Here is a 23585-nt window from a genome sequence, read left to right as displayed (position 1 = left end):
CTATGTGGATGGTGCGGAGGAAGTGGGTTACTTAAAATGTTGAGTCTCGGAAAATCGGCAATGTAATAATAAGTTGTTTTAGGCAAACTCGATCGCGTTGCGGGTTGGAACGTGATGTATTTCAACCTTTTTTTGCCTTTGCGGAGCCGGGGTGGGCATGGCCTCCGCAGGCTGTATTCAACTCGCGGGCCGCCAGTTTGTCAGGCCTGTTTTAGGCCATCATAAATGTTACCATCCATTATGAAAACTGGTTTATTCTTTTTGAGAATGATGTTCTCTGTTCTATAACAGAATCATGTTCTGTTATTAAGAACTATTCTGGGATGTCATTTTCAGGTGGAGAAGCAATTAAAGCTCTCATATAATATTAACACAAGTATTTTGATATGCATCTACCATTATCAATTCACTTTTTATTTTCAGAGATTGATAATTCAGCGTGATGCATTGAAAGAGACCAATGAAGAGCTCAGGTATTCACAAATGCAACAGGATCATATGAACCAAACAGGTACTTAAAAAAAATATTTAGGATCAGTTTTGCTTAAACTCCATAGAAAGTGGAAAGTACAGTAGGGAAAAAATATGAACTGAAAATGATTTTGTTTTATGCTATCAGGTGCATCTACAATGAAAAGCCATGAAAATCTTGCTGCTGAAATTCTGCCTGTGGAATTTAGGTAAGAGAAGTAAACACATGTAAAATGAAGTGTGAATCTTATTTGTAATGTGATGTATGTAATATAGAATATCAGACAATATAGAAATCCTATATTCTTATAAAGATAAAACCCTAAATATTGGAAAGGGGGATTTCTAATTTGAATCAATTTAGAAAAAATCTATACTCTCAATTAAAAAGAAAATAATCAATATATAAGAAATACAGCGATAAACGTGATTCTGTATCTCTGGTTACAAATGAGACTGGATTTTTACAGCTTTCATTATATAGCTTTATAGTGTTATTTCCTGGTAAGAGCCCATCCAGAGGATCAGATGTGTATCAGCAAAGGAATAAGTTGATACTAGGAATTTATTATTTTCTGGAAGAATTAAGCCTGAGTCCATTTCCTTACCATAACTATTTCAGCCAATGGGGTTAGAGGCTGCTTTTGAGGAAGAGATCTATAATCTATGTACTATCTGCTATTTTTTCTTGTTTTATTGGGACTTTCTGCTGAAATGAAATTAACACATGACTGGGACTGCAAACAGGCTTTAGTGTATAATATCACATAGATTGCCAGTTATATTGTAATATACAGTAAGCCCTGTTTTATAATGTTGGGGAGGAAAATGTAGTATTTTGGAAAACATGTCTGCTTTCAAATTTTATTTTAAATCTCAGAGACATGTTCATCCGGCTTCAGCATGAAAACAAGATGCTTCATTTGCAACAAGAAGGATCAGAAAATGAACAAATTGCAGGACTTCAAGAGAAACTGGAACAAAAAAATCGGATGATAAATGAATTAGAAACTGAAAACAGGTGATTCTCCTTCACATAACATTTATTTAAAGCTATTTTTTATAAATACGAAAAACGTGTGAGAGACACAGAATGGGGAATGAAAAATAGTGAAGAATGATAGAAAGCACATGAAAGACTGATTGGTTCCACACTGACGGGTGCAACTGGATTGAAAGTGGACTTTCCTACTCAGTCTACTCCTAGAGTTGCTTATAAATGCTAAAGAGGGAACCCTGTCAAAATGAAGTAGATTGTGATTCACTGGGGAAGAGAGCTGCTTAAAACGTAGGGCCGGACAGTTTTGTTGAGTGGAACTCTACTCTCAGCTGCACTTCCCTCTGGTTTCCTCTCAGTTCCATGTGTCCTATGGTTACATAGTTGTTATTTGAGACTTTCCTTGCTGGCTTCCAACAAGTTAAAGTCAATGGGAAAGCCAGCAGATAAGGTTGTATGTTGTTTTGATAATTCCTTCTGGTCTTCCTGTGCTTGCATCACACTGCACCATCTGTCCCCTTAGCTTTCTACACTTGTGCCATAGCATCCACCCTGCAGCTTCTTATGCTTGGATGTGGTCTACACCAGGCCTCAAAACCCCCCTCTGGCCTCCCGCAATTAATGTGCAGCATACACCAGCCCTCATCCTTCCTCCCCCAAGACATCCCTTTGGTCCTTACCTGGGATTCCTGCCGCTTTCTGCTTAAAGGTGACGCATGCATCTTACAGTTATAACAGCAACTGGGAATGTCACAAAGCAATGCAGTCAGAAGATATTGCATTTTATGACTGTATTACTTAGCAACAGCAATCTCCAATTATATTTATTATACTGGTAGTAACCTGAGGATTATCTCTTAATTTGTTTAGCAAGGATAAGTACCTCAATATAGAGGCAGCCTAGGATGTTCTTGCTGCCAGCTAGAGTATGTGTCGTGTCCCACTCCTCCGCTGACGGCCGGGTCAGGGAAATCCGAATCAGGCTTGCCTCTGCAGCTCTGCCCAAAGTCCTAGCAAAGTCCTCAGAGCAGGCAGGAGACCAGAAAGTGACTTCAGCAAGATAAGTTCGACTTTGCCTGACTCAGAGACTGCCAGAAAGCAGATCCTTTATATAGGCCATGGGGTGTGGCTCCATGACTCAGCACTCATTAAGGCCTGCCCCTCCCTTCCTTCTGTTGCCTGCGCCTATCCAGTCTTCTGATGCGAGGGTCACTCCAATCAGCAGCTGTTGGAAATAAACTTTCCTCAGGCTCACATGCTGTGGAGGAGCGGGAGGGGTCTAGCTGCTCTGTTTGCCTGGGCATGGAGCCAGGGCTGGGGCCGGGGGGTGCTCCCTCCTCTGCAGCCTGCTTGGGCATGGAGCCAGGGCTGGGGCCGGGAGATGCCCCCTCCTCAGCCTGTCTGGGCATGGAGCCAGGGCTGGGGCCGGGAGGACATTCTTCAGCGTTCGGAAGCAGATAAGCAGACCCCGGCTGCGGTGAGAGCGGGCAAGACACAACAGTATGGGTGTAAATCTTGCAAGAATAACAATTTCATTCTTACGGACTTGAACTCTATTAATATTCTTACGTTTAATGTTCATGATAGACTGAGCAAGGAGCATTTTGGGGAGCTGCAGCAGCAGATTGAAGACCTTCAGAAGTCCTTGCAGGAGCAAGAGTCCAAGTCAGAAAGAGAAAGGGTAGGTATGACATGGGAATATACAGGTAGTTCTTGGATTGCGTCCATTTGTTCAGTGACTGTTCAAAATTATGACAGTACTGAAAAGATGGTATTTACAGCAGGTCCTTGTAGTCAAGTGATTTATGATATTCCCTACTGGCTTCCTACAAGAAGTCAGTGGAGAAGTCAGCAGGAAGTTGGAATTCCAAAAGGCTCTGTTTTCATGACCTCTGTAGTCCTTGCTTAACCATAGCAATCGTGACTGGTAGAATTGCCGTTGATAATGATGCAGTCATGTGACATTGCACGCTACAGCCACAATTTTCATCGTAAGTGGAGGACCACCTGTATTTCATAATGAAACATTAAAGTTCCAAGTACTCTGTAATAACTTTAGTTATTACAGAATAAGAATGTGCAGATGTTTGCTATATGAGGCTTTTCTCTGTGTGACGTGCACATGCACATGCATCATTTATTCCAGTTAGAAAACTATTTGTGTCTATGCATACAAGAATCAGTTAACTTTGTTAATGGGATACTTTATTCTACAGAGAAATAATTCTGACCAATAGTGATTCATATTAAGGCTGATTAAATTTTAAACCTGAGTTGTCCTTTTGGAATTTGGCCTCTGGCCAGATCTAGGATAAAAATGCATATATGAATATATGTATCCAAATATGCACAGTGAATTCATTTTTCTGAAGAAAGGAATATTCAGGCTTGGTTTCAATGGGAATTGACAACTTTGATTAACAAGTAGAAAAGCTTGTGCAAGATTTTTGTATGTATAACTTTATGTAAGTCTTTAATCGTTCTTTGGATGTGGACTATCTTAAATTCAAAGTAAATATTCTGGCTTTTGTATAAATTGCAATTAAAGCATGCATTTTACTTAAACACAAACACAAATACATGACATATTTTAATGTTGAGAGCAATGAGTTCATTAAGCAAAGATTTCCAAAAAGGAACCAATGCATGGACATTCCTAAAAATCACAGGGCAATGAGGATATGGGAAAAACATAGACTGAATATAATTTTCCTTGTTTTTTTCTTTCATTGAATAAAGATCCTGAAATATGGTCTGTTCCAGTTATGTAATGAAGTAGGACTCAGTAGTTTTTAATGTTGCTCTGCAGTGGGATTGATCATAATTACCTGTGTGTGTGTGTGATTGTTCATATGATCTAATAATTTTCTAGTCACTTTTATTTATTATTTGCAGTCCAGTCAATTGAAGCAGAAGATAGCAGCTCATATGTAAGTGACACATTTATATTTCTTTGTATGCATGTGAGCAGACATGAAAACAATACTTTTTATGACTTATTTAACTAACCTTTTTCTTGGTTTGTTACACCATTGTGAAATTGGAAGAAAATGATGCTTTTATTAAGTAGTAAAATCTGTATGTAAAGTTGGGGACCATGGACAAGTGGGGTTTTTGTTGTTGTTGTTGTTTTGTTTTGCTGTTGTATGGTCCTCTCTGCTGCCTTCCCAGACATATTGATCTTATAACTAAATAGTGATGGATTCCCCTTAGGCATTTATCCTCCAAACCTTGAGGGAGAGTCTGGGTTTGTTCAGGAATTCATAGCTGTTAGGATAATTATGTGCTTCTCACCTGTGTTATGACCTTAATTTGTTTTTTTAATAGTGTTGCACTGGTTTTGTGATGGGATGCTGTGTTTTAGTGTTTCTTATAATTGTAAAGTGAGAAGGTAACATGCATTTTTTTTATATAAAATAAAATAAGTCAGTTTTGTTGCCTTTTAATTAAAAAATGCCATATGCTTTTAGGGAGAAATTAAATGAAGTCCATGATGAACTGCAGAAGAAGGAAGCTCTTCTTGCAGACCTTCAGCCAGATTTAAATCAAAATGGTAAAGTGTTCTATTGCTCCTTTCACTTTTTCCTACAGGTATACTTTATTCCTATTGGATATATAAAGTTTGGAGGACATTAAACTTTCTCTGTTTGATGTCTTTTACTACCCAGTATATATACTGCAAGTATATAAATTGAAGGATATATCCCTTTTTTCTTCGTTCTCAAAAGTCATATTTTATTAAAAGCAGTATGTATGATCTTTGAGCTGTATTTCTGAATACTACAGTGTAGCTGATTATAAGGCAAAATGAGGACCTTGTGATCTTTCAGATGTTTTATTAAAATCCAAATTTTATTGGCATTAATGGGATCACAATATGTAGCCTTAATGGATTACAACTAATTATTGATCATGTAGGTTTTCAGAGCTAACAGTATTCACAGGTTATTGGTTGTTCCAGATCTGAATATTTATCTCTACTAATTATTACATTGGGTTTTCTAAAAAATAGCACAAAAAATTGAAGAATTAGAAGCTGCTTTGCATAAGAAAGATGAAGATATGAAATCAATGGAAGAGAGATATAAGATGTATTTAGAAAAAGCAAGAGTTGTGAGTATTATTTTCTATAAACCAATGAATTATTTAAGAACCCTTGAACTGGAAAATTGTTCCAATCCCACTTCTACTCTTTGAAAGCTACATTAGTTCTCTATTCCATTCTTAAGTTTCCTAATTTAGTTAACTATGTGGCTGTATCTAATTAATCTTTTTTCTTCCATTCAATTGTGTATGATTCTTGGAGACTGCCTGAACAAATCCTTGAAGTTTTCTTGGCAAGATTTTTCAATAATGATTTGCCATTGCTTCCTAGGGCTGAGAAAAAGTATCTGAATCAAAGTCACCCGGCTGGCTTCTTGCCCAAGGCGAGACTAGAACTTGCACTACTGATTTCAAGCCTGATGCTTACAACAAAATGGCTTTCAATTGTTCCTTGTGAACTAAAATAATTAAACAAATAAAGAAACACACTCAAATCCCCAACATTACTCTGCTTTTTGAGGAAAGGTTTATCTCATCCTGGAAAAAGGAACTAGAATAAAATCTATGGTACTCTGGATTTTTACTTCAATCACTGATAGCTATATTGAAAGCATATATGCACTATATCCGTTCTATTTAGATGAAGGATTAATAAGAAGTGTTTAATTCCTTCAAACTATGTTATAAACATCACATACAATAGGCATCAGAAAGCTTTTTCTCAGCTAGACTGAACCCGTAAAAGCAAATTTGTTGATATAAATTAAAGGAAATAGAGTCAATATACTGGAGCTATAGGATAGACTGAGGTTGAAAAAACATTCTGGAAGAAAGAATAGAAGTTGCAGTACAAAATTGTTTCAATCGTTTTTAATAAAAATGGCTTGTTCAGTTAGAATGGCAAATTTTAGGCGAGTTGATCGATGTAATTGTTGTATATGTTATTTCTGAGTTGATTTTGTAACTAGATAAGAATCACTGTAAACATAATGTATGGACTTTTTTTCTGCAGGTCATAAAAACTTTAGATCCCAAATTAAAACCGGCATCTGCTGAAATAATGTCGCTAAGAAAACTGTTGGCAGAGAAAGACAAAAGAATTGAAACACTTGAGGTATTTTATTTATTTATTCAATTTATATGCCGCCTAACTTACCATCAGGCAGTTGTGTTTTTATATATTTATTAAATGCATACTTACTTTCTGGACATGTGAACACTTACGGGAATTTACGACAATAGAGCAAAATAGAAAACTAAGCAGTAAAAATAAAAGCAATTTTAATATGTTTTCCTTCATTGTTGGCTGGGGAATTGTGGGAGTTGAAGTCCACCCCTTTTAAAATTGCCCAGGTTGAGACACACTGATAAAGAATTAAGAACTGCCGTAAGAAATTGTTAAAATTAGGCCAGAAGAAATGTGATTAAAATCTGGGTTTATTGCTGAAAATAATATAAAACAGTAAAACTTTCATCTTTTTCTTTTTGAGGCTTATGTGTTGCTTTACAAAATTATGCATATAGTAATCATTTTGTTGCTTTGAATGTCATATAATTTCTTCTATTTACATTGTACTTTTTATAAATTCATTTTAGAGTCAGTGTAAATCAGCCAGGATTCAGGAGCATGAAGAAAAGTTAATTGTATCTGCATGGTATAACCAGGTGAGTTACTGTATTTGTGCACATGGGAAAGATTTTAGTAAACATGGGTGAAATCCAAATATATTCTACTGATGGAGGCAGCTTCCTGTGACAGATTTTGCAATCCACATCCTGAAATCCTCATGCGCCCCCAAATATGACTTCCTAACCTTGTGCAGCAGATTGTAAGAAGTTACTGGAAGCCAAAGGGTGGAGGTGGGGGAACATCTAAGTATTCAAGCACAATTCTGTCCATGTGAAGCACTGGATTTTATTCTTAATATTTTCAGAATTAAATAGCCAGATCTGATATGATTAAAATTTATTGAAATGATGGTTTTTCTCTGGGATTCTTGTGACTACTTGCAGTTTATTTTTCTTTGCAGAAAAATAAACTACTAGATCCCTACTAGATCATGTTATTTTATTTGGTTCTATGTTTACTCTACAACAGGAGTCTCCAAACTTGGCAGCTTTAAGACTTGTGGTCTACAATTCCCAGAATTCCCCAATGAGCCATGCTGGGAATTCTGGGAGTTGAAGTCCACAAGTCTTAAACTTGCCAAGTTTTGAGATTCCTTCTATATAGAATTAGTCATGGATTTCTCTGGTAGGTCCTAGTTTTTGAGTGACACAATAGCATAATTGCCTTTGAATTCTTCATCCTAAGTAAAAGTCTTAATTCCTACTTAACATTTTACTTGATTTTTAATATTGTTCATCTTCTCAGCTATTCTCGACCTCAGTATTGTTTGTTCTCCCATAGCAGATACTGAGCATTCAACTTAATGGCCTTTAGGCCTCTAAGTCTCCTGCAAGGCGGGTGGGTGAGGGTGAAATAACATCAAAGAATGTGCTACCTATTTTGTTGCCAAAGTGGTGGTGTGATCTGAAATGGGCTGGATGCACAACTTGTGAGTTTTATAGACTGTCCATTACTGCAGTGCTAGAATCTATATTTGGCATATAGTTCATTCAGTAGCCATATTCCAAATGTGATACTGAGCTGTTTCTGGAAATCATTCCAGGATTAACATGCATAATTTGTGAATCAATTGTATAGCATATCATCTGTGCATGTTTAATGCCTGTTTACTATGCCAGATATTAAATATCTCTCTTCAGTAAGCCAGGAAAAAAGAAAATAATGTATGCATGAATAATTTAGCAATACAGTAGAAGTCAGCCATCATAGGTATTAGCTTCGTTTGAGATTGAATGAAGAGCATGATGGATTTAAGTAGTTTATTCTCTTTCCTTACAGAGTTTAGCATTTCATAAACTAGGAATGGAATCCAGACTTCTCAGTGGAAATACCGTCTACAGGGATGGTCATTCGTACCCACCTGCACAGTCTTTCCTTGCTCAACAACGGCGACTGACGAACACCCGAAGGAATCTCTCTGTTAAAGCACCACCTACATCGTCAGATTAAGTCATAGAAGATAGTCTACCCTAAAGTGTCCTTAATTTATTTTATTATTCCTGTTTTAAAATGTCAGACAAAGAATAAACTATGATGCAGGACATCAGCTGTTTTACAAATGGGATCTATATGCTGCTAAATCTGATTTAGCCAGATGATAAACATTTAATGTTTCCTTTGGGATTCTAAAAAGGTTGGGGATATGTTTAAAATCACAGTTCTTAAAGGAATTATATTTGTTGCCATTCTATATTGTATTATATATAAAGATGTGTAAACTGTCATCGTATTTAAAGTTCTACTTAAAAGTTCTTACTCCAGGTTAATCACTGGTTTTAATAAGAATATTTTTCATTTAGTGAGATGTCTACACAGTTCTTTTTTCTTTAAAATTGGTTTATTCTTCAGTAAGAATGGTTTTCATTAGTAATGGGTGTACACAGTTCTTTTTATTTAATATTAGTTTATTATTTCAATAATACTAAAATTGGAAAATTCATGAATATTCTTCAAGGTTTATGGCAAGCAGTTCCTCCCATATTCCCAAAATTAGAGTGAAATAATTGATTTAATCAGTAAAGCTGTTATCCTATTGAATTCTTCCTAAGCCCTTCTTCCATTCAGCAAAAAGTAATTAGATTTAGAATAACTTCACCATTATTTTATTATGTAAAGATGTTTTTTTCTTAATAGTTGAGTTTGTTTTGGAGGTTAGTTTTTAAAAACCATGACACAAATATTGATCAAGATAAGAGGAGAAACTTCAAACACACGAGTGTTTACTGAAGGGATAAAATGTACGTTTGCTTTCAAAAACTTTAAATTTTCCATTTAAAGGAAATGCACATATCAAATTAAACACAATGGAAGAGGTTGAAATTATTCTATTTGAAATTGAACTATAATGCAATACAATCTTGAACTCATACTTGAACTCAAGTAAAATGAAGCCTATAAGCTGGGATTTTTTAATGTTTTTTTTTTTGTATTGTGGGACACCGAATTTATAATTGATATTGTAGTGATAGTTTTACTATTTTTGCATTTTAAAACTGGCTTGAGCAAATAACTTCAGTATCAAATGGTTTTGTATAGATACAGTACCACAAGCCTGACTGCAGGTGGTCCTCAATGAGAGTAAATAGGACTGGAATTTTTGTTTTTAAGTGATATCATAAAGTGCAATGTCATATGACTGTGCCACTTTATGATGGTGGTTTCCACACTGGCTTTTCCATTGATTTTGCTTATAAGAAGCTGGTAGGCAAGATTGCGTATCGTGATTATATGACTGCAGGATGCTGCAATAAGAGATCCAAGCCAGTTGCCGAGCTCCCAGATTGTGATCATGTGACCACAAGGGCACTGCAATTACTAGAACTTCAAAGACTCGTAACTGCCACTCATTTAACACTGTTGCAAATTCTAGTGGTCACTGAATGAATGGTCATTTGGAACATTTTTGTTTCATTTTAAACAGAATAAAATTGATAGCATTGCAACAGGTATAATGACTCAGGAATAAATCTTGATGAATTCAGTGGCATTTATTTTCAAACAAGTAATATGCAATTACAATTATATGTATTGTCAAAGAATTTCATTTCCCCCCCAGTTTATAGTTCTCAGCGTTTTATATATTTGTTGATTGTCTCTTGGGTTTTGTTCTTTGGCTGCATTCCATTTTCTTCTTTGGGATTTGATAGTTCTCAGAGGCTGTTTCATTCCTTGTATTAGCCTACATGCACAAGACCATGATCTTGCTTGAATAAATTCCAGTCACAATAATGTATATTGGGGAGACAAAACATGACTACTGTTGGTAAATAGAGTTGTACCTAATTTCAAGAATGTAGAGAAACATTAAAAACTTGAAGTTCATCTTAGTGGAGGCAAGAAACTTAAAATATTTATGACTGACTATCATCAAAAGCGGTTTGCATTAACCAGTTGAGCTAGATATTGGTCTGATAGTTATGTTTTGACCAGTATAGTTCTGCTGCTTAACTATTTCAGTTTGCAAATCTTTGTATTAAAGAACCAGGAAAAACATAGCTTTTTAGTAGTTCAGAATTACATCTTTACTGTAACTTGATTCAAAAGCATAGTTTTATAGAAGCAAACTAATTTTTTATTTTTTAAAAATCCATGTAACTTGAGTTTATTAGCAGGAAAAAGTCCAAATTAGATAGCTCAGTAAATATAATTATTGCTGCCCCTAAACATATTTTATTTTTGATATAATGTCTCACCTCTTCATCTGCAATAGATCTAGAATATAATTCCTCAAGATAAATTCAATTATTTATGGATGGAAAAAATAGTTAACCAGTTCTCAGTTTTAATGGTAGCAATACTCTCAGTCATGTTTAGCTTATAATCCTAAACTAGTTTAATATTATCAAATGTCTGTGATTTTGTAGCTCTGTCTTCCTAATTGCTTCATTTTATAAGAATTGACATAAAATGTGATATTTTTCAACTGTGATATTAGTGAAATTATTGCTAAAAATAATTAAATATGCATGTAGACTGTAAACTGTACCTATCCTGGACTGGATTGTGCAGCCTAGCAGAATGTGGGTGCCTCACACTTCAATATACATATGTGTTTTTCTCCACACTCAACAATAACAAATAAGTTTTAGGATATTACAGTTTATTCTTCTGAATATTGGGGATGATAAAATATAAGTCTGGGAACAGTGCTTTGGAATAACTCTTGGCAACTGGATTTGGAGTTGCCTTTTTGGTACAGCACTTATTTCAAAATATAAACTACCTCCTTTGAATAATCTAATTTAAATAACTGATCAAAGCAATTGAATCCAAAATTTTATACCTCTTTCTTAGTTAGCAAAGCAAAAATGAAAACAATTGGAATATTTTTAAATCGATTATACAAATTCACTCTTTTTTAAATTAGTGAATTATTTGATTTTATGTAACTAGTACTATTTCCCATAATATAGAATATTTAACTGCAGTGGTACTTAGCTATGTGTTCCCTGTATTGATTATGTGAATATTTTCATTAGATTCCAAAATACATGCTGGTATAAATTATGCATTGACATTCTGGTTGCATATACACAATGGGTTATTTTACTTATATAAAGAGATTACATTTTTAAACAGAAATTTGCTTTTAAACTTCTATCTCATTTGACTAAAGCAGTTCTTAGAATCAATGAAAAGCTTAACTTAAAGGCTAATGTTTTTTATTAAGAGGGAAATATGTTTTTATCCAGTAAGTATTTGCTTGGGATGACATACTTTTAAGCACTAAAGTTTTTTCTTTTAAGTAGTAAGTCTGAGATATTTTTAGTTAGACTTACCAGGTTCTAATGCGTATGATACATGCTTGTGTCTGTGCAAAGAAAATGAACTGTACAGAAATAGTATAAAAATAATTTGCACTACTTTGTAAACATGGTTTTATTCTTTAAGATTTTATATTCACATTAAAATTGACAATATTATGGTCTTTTATTATTTTATATTGTACTTGTAATCAAATGTGTGTTGTCAAACTAAGTGCATAGTCCTAACAACTGTAGCATAAGTTTACCACAAATTTAATAAGTTCTCAAAATCAGGAGGAAGAGGAGAGAAGATGATGACAAAAAAGAAGAACAATGCTAATAAATATAAATTCCTCAAATTCTTTTAATTCATTTTCTAAAATGCAATTGATTTATGAGGTAAAAGTTTGGATCAGTTGAATGTAATTGAATTGGACTTTTTCTTATTGTCTGAATGGATAAAAGTCACAAAGCATCCTGCTTAGGGTCATTGAAGCTACTGAGCCGTCCTGTCGCATCAAGGAGAAAATCTCCTGGTACTAAGATCATCTAAAAATATAATCATCTTTCTCCCTACCAAATTAAAAAGATAGTCCTAGCCCTATACCTCCCATGTGGTTAAATATAAAGAGACATATCGGAAAATAAAATAAAAACCGACTTCCAGTGGCGCCACCTTCTTCACTGAGTTCCTAATTAAGGGGCTCCGTACTGAACATCGTAAAAGCCAGGAAAAGCCGGCTTTAATCTCTTTCCCTGGATGAAAGGGAAAAGATAAGAGCTGCGGGGGTGTGGTGGTAGATCTCCCCAGGGGCTTTGTTTTTTATTAAACAGAGCCCTGAGGGTCGAGTCCCATAAATCATCCTGCCATAAGCTCCGACTTCAGTGCGCTCCTGCAAAAGCAGGAAAAGAAGAAAGTGTCCATCTCTGCTAATTGTCTTATCTTTATGGATTTCTATAAGCAGACGGAATGAGCACGAGTGAACAACTATTGGATTGCAAGTATTTTTGATTTCCTGACTTCTACCCTTTTAAAAAGAGAAACTTTTTTTTCTTTGTTTCAACTGACTCTTTAAGATGGCGCCTGAAAGGGAGTGAAAGTAAAGAATGGAATTTTAAACAGCCTGTGTAACTAAGAAGATAAGAAATGTTATGTGTGGATTCTAATGAAGTGAAGTGAGCTCTCCTATACTTAAAGGGGAAAAGAGAAGTTTCTAGACTTATATTTTGTGAATTTTAAAAACTGAAATGGCTACTAAACCACCTAAGACTGGGGGTAGAAGGGGTTCTGAACCAGCTTTAGAAGATTTGATTAAAGAGCAAGGGAAAGTGTTTGAAGAAAGGTTTAAGGAGATTATGGATAATAATGAGAAAATAAGAGAAGAAATAAAAGAGAATAATAAAAAAATAAGAGAAGATATTTTGATGGCTTTTCAAGGTTTGGCAAAAAGACTGGTGGTGGAGGAGGAGGTGCAAGAAATTGCTCAGTCAAATCAGCAAATAGAAAATAGAATGGGGGGAATGCAAATCAAATTGGACAAAAATGAAGATCAAGTGGTGGTGATGCAGTATAGAATGATGGAAGGAGCTCTGAGAATTAGGGGCTTGAATGAGGAGAAAGGGGAAGATTTAAAAAAAAATTTATCAGAAGCTCTGGCTGAACTTATTGAACTTGATCCACAAGAGGTTGCTTATCAAATTGACAAAATTTATAGAGTTAATTCCTGGATTGCTAGGCAGAAGAAACTTCCTAGAGACATTGTGGTTTATTTTTTGAAAAGAACAGTGAGAAATCAAATTTTGCAAGTTGCTTTTCAGAAAAACTTGAAAATAGGAGAACAGGAGCTGAAGGTTTTGAAAGAGATTCCTCCCAAGATGTTAAGGGATAGAAAGGACTTTACATTTTTTACACAAGAACTTAAGAAATACCAGATTCAATTTAGATGGGAGGTTCCAGTTGGTTTGACAGTGTATTATCAAGGAAGGAGATATCGTATTGATACAGTGCTTAAGGCCAAAGATTTTCTTTCTACCGTGCTGAAACTTGAAGTAGAAATAATAGAAAAAAGAATTCAAGAGACTCAAATGGGTGTGGAAGCTGAGGTGATTCCAGTGATGTTACCATCTGAGGAACAACCACAAGAACAAAGACTGATGAGGGGAGCCCTTAAGCGTAAAGAAAAGGAGCAACAAACTCAAAAGTAAAGTTCAGGATTCTGCTACAGAAGCGGTGGGAGGAGCACGGCCGAAGATACGGGAGGATGATCTTCAGCTGATCGTTCAAAAGCTTCAGCAGGCCAGTAATGGCAAATAAAATCTTGACCTGGAATGTCAATGGTTTGAATTCAGCTCAGAAGAGAGGAAAATAAAATAAAAACTAGACCCCAATTAGGACCAAGTATAACTAAAATTCACACGTTCATTCAAAGTTGCTGCCTAGATATATGAATCTCAGTTTTGTTCTCTGCACTCAAATTTTCTATGCTATTCCAAAAGGAATTTCTAAACTAGAGAAATTCTTACTACAGAATGAAACAATAGAAAATTGTAAACTATATTATTCTAGAGCAGTATTGTGACCTCAACTACTTTTCAGACTCAAGGCTTCCTTTGAATGTGATTGCCAAAACTGAAAACGTAGGTTAGCACCCTTTTGAACTGGGAAATCCTTAAAAGTAGTATGAGGCCCAAAACCATCAGTGGAATCAAAAAGCAAAGAACATACCTCACCCTCCCTCAAACAACAAAATATAAAAGACAAGTATGAAGACGCATCAATGGAATCTTACAATATCCATTTTCTATTAACAAAAGGTGTACATCTGCATGAATAGTTTAGCCATCTATGAGATAATTTCTCATAGTAAAATATTGTGCACTGGGACAAAAGTGCAATGACCAAGTTCCATATATTAGGTAAGTTGTGCAACTCGAGGGTTAGTGTAATCCAGAGGTGTCAAACTTGCAGTTTCACGTGACGTATTGGGACTTTTTCCCCCTTTGCTAAACTGAGTGGGGACATGGCCAGCATGTGATGCATCCGGCCTGCGGGCCATGAGTTTGATACCCCTGGTGTAATCGCATCAAACACTGATGTGCTATATTGCAGCTTCAGGGAACAATTCACCAGTTTCAAGATACCTTTGGATGGTCAAATAGTTACTGCCCAGGAGGGGTGGGCAACTATGGCCTGTTTATGACCCATAGACTTCAACTCCAAGAAATCCTCAAGCAGCATGGGAGTTGAAGTCCACAGGACGTAAAAGGATCATAGTTGCCTATACCTGGGCACAGGATATTGGCACAGGAAAATTAGCAAAGCATTTGGGAATGCTCAAGTTTTGTAGTTGGGATTTATATTGTTGTTCTTTATTATTAATGGGAGAAAGTGGCTACAGCTGCTATTTTATTACCACCTTTTCTATGTTTTATGACTTGGGCTTCTTAATATAGTGTTCCTTGCTAAGAACTAATTGTGGAACTAGGGATAGAAAAGCAGCATGCAGATTTAAATACGAATGGATAAATTTTTAATTTTTCAATCTAGGCAATCTATTATAACAATTGTTGCTTCCAAATGAATGTTCTTTAGTGCAGCTGGGACATTAATCTCCAGAATTAACGAACAACATACTTTTAAGAGTTTTATTCCCAATTTTTACAGACCCTTTGCTAAACAACAAACACAAAAACAATTTCTGTTATTTATCATGCCCCAGATTTAGGAACAGAAACTAGTTTGAGACAAGAATTACAACTGCTGCAGTTGTAATGTTCTAAAGCTGATTTTAATTGCAGAAGAAGCTGTAGTTAATCAGGATGTAAGTGAAAGATCTTTTATCCCCATGTTTAATTCTGAAAAACAGCAGCCGGATGCATCCAACCAGGGTTTAAAAGCTAGACATGGATATGCTGATGGAGGGAACTCATTTCTTGTGAATTACAGGGCCTTTGTCACATCTGTTAGCAAGCAATATGCTTTGTCAAAAGAAGATGGGGCAGAAGGACTTCCCCACTGCACTTTTTATATCCATTCAGGTCTTATTCCAAAGTTTTTCTTGAGATTTGAGTTTAAGTTTTCCAATAAACTGGTTGCTTGTCCGTATTTTTTCCTAAAAATAGGGACAAGCAATGTTGCTTGATATTTTGTCAGAATTTGATTATCTTAAGTAGTTTCTAAATATCCTTATTTTCTTGCATATATCTGTAGCTCCTAGCACATTGTTCTTAATTCAACAGTCTTTAGGAAGTAGTTTTTTAAGCTTTCTGAAAATTAAAGAACAATTAGCCATTAAATCATGCTACTTAGGATGCAGTTCTATGCATATTTACACAGTTGTAAATCTCACTGCAGTCAATGGACCTTACTTTCAGAGAAATGTGTACCCTGGGTTGCAGTAAACAATTCTCATATTGTGGAATAAAATGTTGCTTTACAATGTGGAAGTAATGCCCTCTTGTGGTTTAAATCTGCATTTATGGCACTTTTGTCATGGAAACAACTGGCTGAATTTCTCCCGTAGTTATTTGTTACGTGTACCAAATTAATAATAAACATGATTATAGATAGGTGCTAAAAATAAGGTACATTTGAACACAAAATGGAAAGGTGGTTACAAATTTTGATTTAATAGAATTAAATGTCATATTTTCTTTAAATCTAAACATTTAAACTAAAGTAGGACTGTTTTCATACCAAAAGAAAGTCAAGGTATTTATCCATATGTGCTAAGTAAACAAACAAAAAATCTTAATTTCTTGCAAATTTGGAATGAAGCAAAATGTGCCCAATTTTATAAACAGCTTAGATATTTTTCTTGTGCTCTTATTGCCGCAAACCAACCAATGATTTCTCACTTTGAATTCAGTGCTATCAAATCTAGACTGCACGCTCTATTATTACATGATAGCAAACAGATAAAGAAAAAGAGAGCAGTTGTCCAGAGTCCTGAACCTTTACAGAAATACTAGGTATGAAATCAGAATATAAATGCCTAGCATTGAATCATTCATAAAAGGAAAGCATCTTGCTTAGCAATGACATGTAATTTATAGAGCAATATTTCTCAATTTCTCAAGCAATGGTCATAAATACGAACCAGTTGGCAACTTTAAGATGTGTGGACTTTCATTCCCAGGATTACCCAGTCAGCCAGGCTGTTTTGGAGTAATACACTTTCATTCTTTTGCTGCCTTTAGATGATCCGTTGTTGAGTGAAGAGGAAACTTCTCAAGTAGACAAGAAGACATGCAGCAAAAGAAAGGGCTGGGATAAACATCACGTCTCCATCCAACTATATATAGAGGAGGGGAAGCATAAGACTCTCCGGTTACATGGGATCCACACATCCAACAGTGCTCAGGCCAATTCTGCAAGGCAGTGGTGAAATCCAATTTCTGTTAGCGTGGCTTGGTGGGCATGGTGTGGCTTGGTGGGCGTGGCTTGGTTGGCATGGCAGGGGAGGGATACTGCAAAATCTCCATTCCCACCCCACTCCAGGGGAAGGATACTGCAAAATCCCCATTCCCTCCCCACTCCAGGGGAAGGATATTGCAAAATTCGACTACTCATAGAATTAACTCATAGAATCATCTATTGTAATGTCCTTCCTGTCAAAGACTACTTCAGCTTTAATTGCAATAATACAAGAGCAACCAATAGATTTAAACTTAATGTCAACCGCTTCAATCTAGATTGCAGAAAATATGACTTCTGTAACAGAATCATCAGTGCTTGGAATTTACCTGACTCTGTGGTCTCTTCTCATAATCCTAAAAGCTTTAACCAAAAACTTTCTACTATTGACCTCACCCCATTCCTAAGAGGACCATAAGGGGTGTGCATAAGCGCACAAATGTGCCTACCGTTCCTGTCCTATTGTTTTTCTTTTCTTCTATACCTTTATATACTATATAACCTTTCTGTATGATAGTTACATATATTGTTGTGACAAAATAAATAAATAAATAAATAAAAATAAAATAAAATCTCCTTTCCCAGCCCACTCTGGGGTCAGCCAGAGGTGGTATTTGCTGGTTCTCTGTACTACTCAAAATTTCCGCTACCGGTTCTCTGAACTGCTCAAAATTTCTCCTACTGGTTCTCCAGAACCTGCTGGATTTCACCCCTGCTGCAAGGTTGATTTACAAGAGACAGCTTAATCATTGATTGTTTAAAGTTAGGGTTATCAAATCTGAACTGAAAAAGCTAGCTGACCAGCAGATGGCAGTATAGTGGCTTTTCTTTGCTGCCATTTAATGGTTATCAGAAGTCTGGCAGTTCTGGTTTTGATAGCCTTACCCAGTATGAGTCTAGAAGGATTGGTTTTTTGCATTCATAGGTCATATTTGAACATCGAGATCATTCTAAGCTAAGTCGGCATGAGAGATGAGAGTAGGCAGCATTCTTCTCATGTGTATAACAGCCAGATTGGGGCTAAAATGCCATCCGTTCCAGCTACATAAAAGTCTAATTGGAGAGCCAGAGTTATTCAAGAGTTATTGCAAACATCTGCATAATATGTGATTATAAATGTTGTTCGCATAGTAAACTTTTAAAATAAGAGGCATCAACTTCAGTTTGTCAAGGCAAGAAAATTTATTCAACTTTCCTTCCAATGGGATGGAATGGACTTCGTTACAGCTTGAGATAATTCATTCCTGGCTTTTCCTGTATATTTGATGGCAAATGGGGAGTATATAATTCAAGAAAAGCTTCGGTGTGGCTCTCAATCACACAATTTTAAGCAAACTCCAGATTTGCAGATAATTTTCATTCTGGCACTAAGGAAAGAGGGAGGGAGGAATCCTGGGTGCCAGTAAAAATGATTTTATTGGACCCCAGCTTGTTTTGAAAATGAATTCCTTTCTCAAGGGTACTGTAAAAGCAAAATAATACTGAAGAAAGCATTAATATATAAAAAGTCTGACAATATGCATACAAAAAATAATATTAAAATTAGCTATTCTACCTATGTATACTCTGGCTGATTCAGTAAGTGTCTGAAATAGGATTGCTTCCAGTCATTAATACAGACATATTAATAAAAAGGAAAGTTTTATATTGTCTTGGTTTACTTACCAAGTATTGGTATTTTTGACAAGAAAATAATAAATATTCTCGCGTCTTCATTTCCCTATTTAATTGCCCATCCTCCTTTTGCAAAATTCTAGTACTGGCAAACACTGGGCAAAAAAAGATTAGCAAGTTATTCTAGTAGCTAGTCAGTTACCGGTTATGCCATCACTGGGGAATCTGTTGAACAATAACTGATGGATCTCAGTTCTTCGGTTCTGATTTAGGCCACCAATCCACTGAAAATAAAAGGCCCATGTGGGCCTTCTTTCCAAAACTGGGAATTGGTTTCCAGCAGGAAAAAAATCATAGAACAAAGCTAAGAGCAACAGCCACCACCCCCCACCCCCAAGAAGGGGCTAAACATCTGAAAGTACCTCTGAATTTTGGTATATTATTTGGTATATTCTGATTGGTATCTTGTTGTCTTCTAGTTCACTGCAATTTCAAATGTTGCTAATTAGAGGGAAACCGCTATCTTCACCTATCCTCTATCGTTAATCCTCGACGTACAGCCATAATTGATGTTTCCATTGCAAAGCAAGATGGTTGTTAAGTGAATCACTGCGGCTGTTAAGCTAGTAACACAACTGTTTAAATGAATCTGCCTCCCCCATTGACTTTGCTTGTCAGGAGGTCACAAAAAGTGATCACATGACCTTGGGACACAGCAATGGTCATAAATACGAATCAGTTATCAAGCATCCAAATTTTGATCATGTGGCCATGAAGATTCTGCAGTGGTTGTAAGTGTGAAAATGGCCATAAGTCACTTTTTTCAGTACCGTTGTAACATTGAATGGTCATTAAACAACTGTTATAAATCAAGGACTTTTTGTTTGTTTCTCAGGTTTGGTTTGGTTTTTTTGCCTTCAAGTCAGATTCTACTACATGGAAAAATCCATGCAATTTTCAAGGCAGCATTTGCAATTGAGTTCTTCCCAGAGCTAAAGTGGAGCAAGTGGCCAAGTCACTCCACTGGTTTCTGTGTTTAAAATAAAAATTAGAACTCAAGTTTCTGTGCTCCTAATCCTGTGCCTTAACCAGGGGTGAAATGCTCCTGGTTTGGATGGGATCACCTGATCCGGTAGCAATGGCGGCAGGTGGTTCGGAGAACCGGTAGCAAAAATCCTCCCCGCACATGCACAGGGTTTTTTGTTTTTTACTTCTAAAAGCATTTTTTCTTCAGCCAAAAAAATGGTTTTAAAAGTTTTTTTTAAAAAAGCCTCTGATGATCGCACAGCTCAACTGGGATCGTCAGAGGCTTTTAAAACCTCTTCAGCCGAAGAGGTTGTAGAAAAAATTCTTTTAAAAGGCTCCTCTGACGATCCCAGCTGAGTTGCCTGATCATCAGAGGCTTTTTTTTTTCTTTTAAAGGCAATAAAAAATGCTGTTAAAAGAAAAGCCTCTGACGATCAGGCAACTCTGCTGGGATCGTCAGAGGAGCCTTTTAAAAGCATTTCAGCCAAAAAAATACTTTTAAAAGTTAAAAAAAAAGTTGGCCACGCCCACCCAGTCACATTACACCTTCCCCCCACCAAGCCACGCCCACAGAACCGGTAGTAACAAATTTTACATTTCACCCCGGCCTTAACCATTACACAAAATTATCTCTCATCTTCAACATTAACACTGTCTAATAATAGTGGCATTGTTTACTGGAAATTACCATGAAATTGTGTCAAATGTTGTTGTTTTTTCCTCAGAAGACACAGTTATGGAGCTGTATAGGCACTGCTAATGTTCATGACTTGTGCTTTCTGCCCTGTTTGCAGAGATGTTTGAAGGAACGAAAACTGAGTAAATTTGAACCTGTTCATCTTTTGGGATAGACACTGAGAGCTGGCAGATTAGCTTTTCTATATAGAAGCTCCATTATCTGTTTTGTAGTTTATTCAGTGCAACGTTTGCTACCTGAGACATAATTGTAGATATTTCACATTTAGCTATCTGTGTGAAGCTGCAGGCTAAATTTATGAATGTGTCTTTCAAACATTGCAAGACATATTGCTGGGGGGTGGGGAAAAAAAGAAAAGAAAAAAAAAGCATCTTGCTGATATTTACTGAAAAGATGAGCTTGCTTTTCAAAGCTCCATGGATTAATTAAAGCTAAAATGTCATTCATGTATATATCATATGCATTTTTCCAGGCACAGATGTCTGTCTGGTGCCAATATGCTGTTTATGTACTTATCTGTCTCAAGCACATGGCCATGGACATATGCCCTTCTGGCATGGGCACACCATGTAGCTGGAGATGCCTATTAGGCTGCTAATGAATCATCGGCATTAAAAAGGGATGGTTGACAGAGAAAACAGAATGTGGAACTTTCTAGGAACAACGTATCTTATTTTTCGAGCCATCTTTGAATTGCAAAATGGGAGGCAGATGATTTGTGGGTACGCTAACATCTGCAGGCCTGAGTAGGCGCCTGAAACGCAACTGGACTTTTCGCATGTTTTAGAAGGGGTGTTTTTGGCACAGCAATTATTTTAAATCCTAATGCTGGTGATGAACAGGAGTGTGACGGCTGCTGAGGAATTCTGAACAGCCAGAGCAGATGTTTGGCTTATATCAACAGCAGGAGTTCTACATATTTGAAATGGGGAGGGGAATACTCCATATTCTTGGCACAGAAGTAATATATGTGGCCTTCGCTCTGTTTCTTCCCTGACCAGGGTCTGCAACAGCTTTTGATCCAAAGTCTGAGAGGAAGTTTCAAGAGCGAAATTATTGGGCAATCTTGTACAGTAGACATGGAGGCCTTAATATATTTTTGTTAGATCCTACCGTTCCTGTCCTATTGTTTATTTGTTTTTTCTTCTTATATACATATGCCTATACTTCCTTATATTACCTCATATATATGTCTATATACTATATAATCTTTTTGTGTGATGCTTATATATATTGTTGTGACAAAATAAATAAATAAAATAAAAATAAAAGTATACCCCATCTTTTCTCCAACAACTTGAGCCAGGATCAATTTTTTTTTTTATTACTTTTTTTACAACAAACAAACAAAAAAAAAATACATTATTACACCCTTGTGCTATACATAAAAGGAAGATTTGGGTCTTCGGATATATCCTCATGATTGCCAAAATCCACGTTCTCGAGGTACAGGTACTGAAGCGTCCAATGTTCCAAGCGCAAAGTCCACAAATGGTTTCCAAGTCTTCCAGAAAATATCTTCTTTATACACACCACTTCTAATTTTAATATCACATGTCATTTTATCATTTAAAGCTAATTTCCACATTTCAGAATTCCACTCTTCTATTCTAAAAATCACATCTAGTTTCCAATATCTAGCTATTATAATTCTACCTATTATAATCATAATTCTAATCAATTCTTTTTCATATTTTGTTAATTCTATTTCCTTAATTACCAACAATAATATAGTTTCCACTCTCAATGTTATTACTTTCCCCATCATTTCAAATATCATTTTCTCCAATTGTTGCCAAAACTTTTAACCTTATCACAATTATACCACATATGTTCATAAGTCCCCAATTCCATCTCACATCTCCAACATTTTTACTAATTTTTTATCCATTTGTGACAATCTTACTGGAGTCAAATACCATTTCAAACAACTTTATAATTGTGCTCTTTAATCCTTATAGATAAAGTTCTCATAATTCTACTATTCCAATTCACATTCCAATCTGACTCTGGTATTTCAATATTAAGATCTTTTTCCCAATTTGTCCTCATCACTCTTTGTAAGTTTTCATCAGAATTTATAATCTTATAAACCCTACTAACGAGTCCCTTTAGCCCAATTTCATCTTTCATAATCCGAGATACTAAATATTCAAATTCAGTTTCACATCTATTTATCGAATAATTTTCCTTTAGTTTTTTTGTCCATTTTTCTATCTGTATTTTTTCAAACCAACTTAACCCTAATTTTTCAATAATTTCTTTATTCCTCCTTTCATTTCCCATAACTTTTATCCAATCTCTAATAATTTCTATATTTTCCTCTTTAATCACTTCATTACGTTTTATATTATTTTTAATCGGCCAAATTCCAGTTGTCTCCCCCAAAAAGATTTATAAGGATCAATTTATATGAAAATTTCCATTTTATCTGAACCACACAGGTTGAACTGGGAGAGAGTGAATGACTTGATGTCCTTCAGTTGAGCATCTGTGGCTGAGGTTGGACTTCTCATTCTTAGGATAACACCTTAACCACTGCACCAAACCAAACTTGAAAGGGACTTTATTGGTAGAGATGCTCCTAGGAGCTATATTTTGGATCTCAGGGAATAAAACAGTATTATAAGCCCAAATTCTTTTCAGCCTTGGATTGTAATCAGAGCTGTATAAATCAAATAGTAGCAAGATCAATTGCTGTTAATTGAAGGCATGTGTATTACAGCAAGTCACCCCTATCCCTGCCCCCAGTTTGATGGCTGATAGAACGGATTAGATTGTTACACATGTTTTAATTTGAAAAAGAGCCTGTAGTTCCTGAAGCTTGGAGGAGTCAGCATCAACTCAAAATGGTCCCTGGCCAGACCTAAGCCAGAGGCATTATAGGACTGATTTAAATTTATTTTTAATTTGATTATTTTAAATATCTCTTTAAATTTATAGTA

General features: G+C 35.8%; 1 protein-coding gene across 1 annotated transcript in view; it reads left to right on the top strand.

Moving 5' to 3' along the window:
- Positions 1 to 12064, top strand: part of HOOK1 (hook microtubule tethering protein 1) — a 30861-nt gene extending 18797 nt beyond the window's left edge. Inside the window, exons 13-22 of the mRNA XM_058174689.1 lie at positions 424 to 511; positions 620 to 680; positions 1352 to 1492; positions 3056 to 3149; positions 4364 to 4398; positions 4939 to 5021; positions 5481 to 5581; positions 6525 to 6626; positions 7109 to 7177; positions 8421 to 12064. Of these exons, the coding sequence (XP_058030672.1) occupies positions 424 to 511; positions 620 to 680; positions 1352 to 1492; positions 3056 to 3149; positions 4364 to 4398; positions 4939 to 5021; positions 5481 to 5581; positions 6525 to 6626; positions 7109 to 7177; positions 8421 to 8591 (945 nt within the window). The 3' untranslated portion in view covers positions 8592 to 12064. The remainder of the gene's footprint in view (positions 1 to 423; positions 512 to 619; positions 681 to 1351; positions 1493 to 3055; positions 3150 to 4363; positions 4399 to 4938; positions 5022 to 5480; positions 5582 to 6524; positions 6627 to 7108; positions 7178 to 8420) is intronic.
- Positions 12065 to 23585: the final 11521 nt, after the last annotated feature.

This window comes from Ahaetulla prasina, chromosome 3 (genome assembly GCF_028640845.1).
Source record: "Ahaetulla prasina isolate Xishuangbanna chromosome 3, ASM2864084v1, whole genome shotgun sequence".
Taxonomy (NCBI): Eukaryota; Metazoa; Chordata; class Lepidosauria; order Squamata; family Colubridae; genus Ahaetulla; species Ahaetulla prasina.
Note: the sequence above shows the minus strand (reverse complement) of the source record. Positions and strands in the feature narration are given on the sequence as shown.